This window comes from Microcaecilia unicolor, chromosome 10 (assembly GCF_901765095.1).
Source record: "Microcaecilia unicolor chromosome 10, aMicUni1.1, whole genome shotgun sequence".
Taxonomy (NCBI): domain Eukaryota; kingdom Metazoa; phylum Chordata; class Amphibia; order Gymnophiona; family Siphonopidae; genus Microcaecilia; species Microcaecilia unicolor.
The window spans coordinates 212523403-212529402 of NC_044040.1; the positions used below are offsets into that span (position 1 = coordinate 212523403).

The 6000-nt window shown below is 44.1% G+C and overlaps 1 protein-coding gene across 2 annotated transcripts in view; it reads right to left on the reverse strand.

The window, feature by feature from the left end:
- The window catches only part of CLDN16 (claudin 16), a 30910-nt gene extending 27854 nt beyond the window's left edge, over positions 1-3056 (reverse strand). For both annotated transcript variants that reach the window (XR_003943568.1, XM_030216284.1), the window contains exon 1: positions 2741-3056. Coding sequence is in view for 1 of the 2 variants with exons in the window: in XM_030216284.1 (XP_030072144.1) it covers positions 2741-2854 (114 nt within the window). In the remaining variant the exon portion in view is untranslated. The remainder of the gene's footprint in view (positions 1-2740) is intronic.
- Positions 3057-6000: the final 2944 nt, after the last annotated feature.

Below are 6000 nucleotides of genomic sequence, written 5' to 3' on the forward strand. Positions count from 1 at the left end.
CAGGTTCCGTCCATTCTGCCTCGCCTCACCCTATGCGTGGAATCAACTTCCTGTGGCCCTACGCCAAGCCCCCTCCCTACCCATCTTCAAATCCTTGCTCAAAGCCCACCTCTTCAATGTTGCCTTCGGCACCTAACCTTAGACTGCCCCAATTTGACTGCCACTACTTGATTGTCTGTACATTTGTCCATTAGATTGTAAGCTCTTCAAACAGGGACTGTCCTTCTATGTTATATTGTACAGCGCTGCGTAACCCTAGTAGCGCTTTAGAAATGTCAAATAGTAGTAGTAGTAGTTATTCCTGGGATTTTGGATTTTTCCAAGTCCGTTTAGTAGCGGTTTATGGACTTGTCCTTTAGGAAACCGTCTAACCCCTTTTTAAACTCTGCCAAGCTAACCGCCTTCACCACGTTCTCTGACAATGAATTCCAGAGTTTAATTAGACACAGACCTGCCTAGCACTGTCCTCACTTCCCCACTGTTGGGAAGCGTATTCATTACAGCTGAGCCTCACTGGTTAAGCTGAAAAGTAAGTTTTAGCTGCAACCCAATTGCCCATACCAACAAGTGCTTGATTTATTCCAAGACTGGGGTCATTACTCGTATTAATTTGAACAGGCCCATGGCTCTCTTTTCCTATGGTACACCTAGTAAGTGCAGAAATTTCTAGCTCCTGTATTCTCTACCTCCGAAGCATATTCTGCTTTTGTTGTCTCTTAATCATATGAGTTCAATACAGCCGACTTCAAGGGTCAGCCAAATCCCTCCTCAACAAGGGCTCCTGCAGTGCAGCCTTGCTTTCTCTAATCATTTTCATTATAAAGCACAAGGCAATTAAAACATTGCACTGTATGAGCCAGCAATCCACATATCTCTCGGCTAATAAAGTTAGGACGCACTGTGACTGAAAATTAATGTTTGCCATCAATTAAACCTCCTCCCCCTCCGCTTCGTGCACTCTCCATGTTAATATTTTTTTCTGTTTTCTAACTGCGACAATTAGAATTTTTTTTTAATCCACTTGGATCAGAACCAACTATGCTAATATTCATTCCTTTGCAATCCTGGAGGGCCTGCAGAGCTTTCTGGCTGACCTCACGGTTGCTCGACTTTCATTCATCCACCAGTCTTGGGCTTCCAAAGGAAGCTTTTTTTTTTCTTTCCCCCCCCCCCCCCCCCCCCCCCCCCCCAGCAGTTGTTATTTTTAATGGAAATGTGCAACGCAGTTTTTAAAAAGGCCTCACGATTTAACACATTTTCCTAAGGTGAAGGGATGTGCCCTTACTTACAGTTTTTAATATATTTTATCCTATGTTTATTGTGTTCTGTCTGAATTTTTGTTATTGCAAATTTGTTTTAATAATGCAAAGATAATACAAAAACAGTTAACTTTAGACAATATTTGTATATTTATCAATTCCTCCCCCTCCCTAAAATCCCCCCTTTGTTATTAATACAAAACATGTATCTTAGCAGTGCACTTTTTCTAGTAAAAAAGGTGCCTGTACTCGAATGCTAGGCCACCCTTCAGGGGTGGGGGTAATCACTGAGGGACCCTCCCCACAATAGCCAGGCCCCCTGCAACCAGAGAACTTATGACAAGGCAGAATTGGTGTGTAGAGCCTGAGCTCTTTCATCAAAACTTGGGGACCATGGGTCGATTTTAGCAGACAGTGGAAAAGGTGCCGCTACTCAAATGCTAGGCCACCCTTCAAGGGTGGGGTGATCACTGAGGGACCCACCCCACAATAGCCAGGCCCCCTGCAACCAGTCACAGAATCTATGACCAGGCAGAATTGTTGTGTAGAGCCTGAGCTCTTTCATTAAAACTTGGGGACCATGGGTCGATTTTAGCAGACAGTGGAAAAGGTGCTGCTACTCAAATGCTAGGCCACCCTTCAGGGATGGGGTGATCACCGAGGGACCCACCCCACAATAGCCAGGCCCCCTGCAACCAGTCACAGAATCTATGACCAGGCAGAATTGTTGTATAGAGCCTGAGCTCTTTCATTAAAACTTGGGGACCATGGGTCGATTTTAGTAGACAATGGAAAGGTGTCGGTACTCAGTACCCCCAAGTGCCCCCTCAAAAAAGCCCTGCATCTTAGAGACCCCACATAAAACAGTACAAAAAGACTCATTCCTTATGGCTTTGACTCTTACAGCCATCTGGAAGTTGTTAAGTAGAAATGATCCCTCCAGAGTAATCAGACCTTACACTCCTCTCCCCTATCCCCCCCTTCCCCCCACAGCTTTACATTAACTCCCATACCTTCGCCCAATCAGTGGTCTCTTGGTTATCAATTGTGGATTATAAATTAAGGACCTTGCTACGGGCCCTGGATGGCTGCGCCTGAATAAACCACCTCTCAGACCATCATAAAATATTTTCTCCAATTCAGACCTCTCGCGCCTCCAGTGTCCTCAGATTGAGGAACAGGATTCCCCAGTGCCAGTATGAAGGCGGGAGATGGTTCGGACATATACAAAGTTGACATTAGTGAAATTGTGTTTTTCTTTATTAATGCGGTGTTGATGTTTGTATAGTTTTGAATGACATGATGGCAATCGATATGATTTGGTTAGTGTTTTGCTGTAACCTGCTTTTTGAGCACGGTAGAGCAGAGGTGGATAAAAGTTGAAATCAAGAGTAAATAGTAAAACCTCATATGCTTGTCCTAACGAAATGGGGGGGGGGGGGGAGGGAAAGCCCCAGCGAATCCCTCCCGCTTGATCTTACCTCCAGTGAGTCATCTGCGTTTTCCATCCAACAGTCTGTCCAGGTAGCCACAATCAGAAAGCCTGCGGAAACCAGGGCAAAGAAAAAAGCAACTGACTGGAGCAGAATCCTCATTGTGGGCAAAAGAGATGCAGGATGGCTCCAGTGAGTTATTGGTAATTCCCAACCTCTTATCCAAAGCAGCAAAGGACATCTGCAGTGGTTCAGTGTTCAGGGAGCTTGTGAATGGTTTTCCTTTCTGCATTTTTATGGCCAGTGGCCTACAAATCATCCTTAGGCTGCAGGCAGAGCTAACAAACCTGAGCATGACCGAGGAAGGCGGATCTCAGAGCTGCTACTGACCAACCAAGCCTGGCATTTTGCTCCTACCAGTCCTCAGGTCGGTCAAATGCATCCCGGGAGGGGAGTTCATTACAGCCTGGAAACTGAAGGAGCCCAGGACGTGCAAAGCAGAACGAAGACCATTACTCCAAGATGACGGAGAACACCTAAGAGCGAAGTGGAATATTAATGCTATTTATTTGGAGGATTTCCCTCTGCGTCTGTTCACGCTTTCCAAAAATAGTAGGACCAGGGGGCATGCGATGAAACTACAGTGTAGTACATTTAAAACAAATCGGAGAAAACGTTTCTTCACCCAACGCGTAATTAAACTCTGGAATTTGTTGTCGGAGAACGTGGTGAAGGCGGTTAGCTTGGCAGAGTTTAAAAAGGGGTTAGACGGTTTCCTAAAGGACAAGTCCATAAACCACTACTAAATGGGCTTGGGAGCGACTGGGGGCGGAGCAAGATGGCGGCAGCAACACCACTCCGCGAATGAACCTCTGGATAATGCTGTGTTAACCTTCACCTCTTCGTAGATTTTTTCTTCTTTAAAGACTTACCTTATCTCTTTTTCCAATGATGCCGCATACCAAGAGGAAGGGGGTTTTGAGAACCGGAGCCCAACCGGTTCGAACTTCGACACCAACACAGCTTTCTATCCAAGGTTTTCTCGCGAGAACCCCTGTTACGACGCCGGGAAGCCCTGCTGAGCTCAATACCCGAGGAGAGGTTGAACTCCAGGGGCAGGACGTTTCACTGTCCCCCCCGGCGCGCCCACCCCCACCGCAACCGGCTGAGGTCGATGAGGGTGAAGTAGCCCCTAACCGCGGTGACGGGAGAGGAGAGCTACTACAGGGCCCCCACTTCGACGCTGCAGCTGAGGCCTTTTCAATAGAAAAGGCTGAGAGTCAGATGGCACAGAGACCAGGAAAATCTTCAGTCTCCTCGCCGGCGGTGACTCTTGAGGCGATATGGGAGACACTACAGACGGTGATGGAATCAACTAGCAAGAGTGAACCGTTACTGGGTAATGTAAAAGAATTAACTATTGCATTTACTTCTATGAAAGAAGAGGTAACTGAAAAGATCCAAAATTTGTCAGCTGAAACATCTAAATTGAAAGAAACCTCAGTTAAATTAATACACGATAACATGCTGATACATAAAAAGTTGGAACATTTCGAAAATTATAACAGGAGGCTAAATCTACGACTTTTGAACTTTCCACGGACTTCTATATACTCTCCACTAGAAATTTTTAAAAGATATTTGGTGGAAAATTTAAAATTTACCTTAGAAAATGTGCCTCCAGTGAATAAAATTTATTATCTTCCTACAAGGAAATCAATACAACTGTTGGAACAACCGGATTTAAATGTATCAGAATTATTGGAAACATCCCTGACTGATATAACTGAACGGCAAACTTTGTTGGTCTCATTTATATTTCCCCAAGATTTAGAATTTGTTAGGAAAATGGCTTTGAAGAACTTGCAAACCCCATTTTATGGGGGGAAAATCTGGGTATTCCCAGATGTCACCAAACAAACTCAAAGTAGAAGGAAAGACTTCTTAGCACTTCGTGCTGAAACTTTGTCTTTAGGAGCCTCATTTCATTTGAACTATCCTTGCAAATGCAATATAAAATATTTAGGGGTAAAATATGTTTTCTTTGAACCCGAACATTTAAAACAATTTATTTCTCAGAAAAAATTATTATAATGCTTCTTGACCTTAAACCGTTATGTTTCGCCTTAAAGACAAGGATGTTGGGAATGTAATTAAAAAAAAATTTTTTCTGGGGGTTTGTAATTAAAATTATAACCTGCTATTGCTTTATTTCAATCTTGAGTTATATTAACTAAATATCTTTCTCCTAAGTTAACGGCTTTTAGCCCCTCGAACTTGGTGGTCTAATACAAGTTATGTAATATTTTCCTGATTTATTTTGCTTTAATTTGGCAGTTTCCTAACTGTGTTACCTATTCAAGTAGTAAATGCTTGTAAAATTGTAAAAATGATAAATAAAGAATTAAAAAAATAAATGGGCTTGGGAAAAATCCACAATTCCAGGAATAACATGTATAGAATGTTTGTACATTTGGGAAGCTTGCCAGGTGCCCTTGGCCTGGATTGGCCGTTGTCGTGGACAGGATGCTGGACTCGATGAACCCTTGGTCTTTTCCCAGTGTGGCATTACTTATGTACTTATGTGTTTCCCCTCCTGTACCATCTTCTGCCTCCTTCCCCAGTATTACTCAGGGACACATTCTGAATACTCAGGACACTGAGCTACCTCATTGCCTTCCTCCTGTAGAGCATCCTATAGAGTCACCTTATCATACATCCCAATCCCTTCCCATTTCCCCCTCTCCTCCCACTCACACACAGGTGTTTTGTCTGTGTTTCTTGTCTGTTTGTCTGTCTTATTAGATTGTAAGTGTCAAAAGCGGGTACTGTTTATTAACTACTAGTAAAAAAGGCCCGTTTCTGACACAAATGAAACGGGCGCTAGCAAGGTTTTCCTCGGAGTGTGTATGTTTGGGAGAGTGTATGTGAGAGTGACTGTTTGAGAGTCAGAGTGAAAGTGTGAGTGTGTGAGAGAGAGAGTGAGTCTGGGTGTGAGTGTGTGTGTGAGAATGAGAGTGTGTGCAAGTGTGTATGTGAGACACAGTGTGAGAGAGAGTGTGTGTGTGTGGGCGAGAGAGAGAGTGTGTGTGAGACACAGATTCTCTGTGAGAGTGAGTGTATGAGACCAAGCGAGTGTGTGAGTGACTGTGTGGCACATAGAGAGTGAATGTGATACAGTGTGAGACAGAGTGTGTGAGAGTGAGAGTCAGAAAGACATTGTATATGAGAGAGAGAGTGTGAGCCCTGCCCTCCCAATCCATGCCCATCTGTCCCCTGCCCCCTCCATTCATCCTTTTCCAGCAATT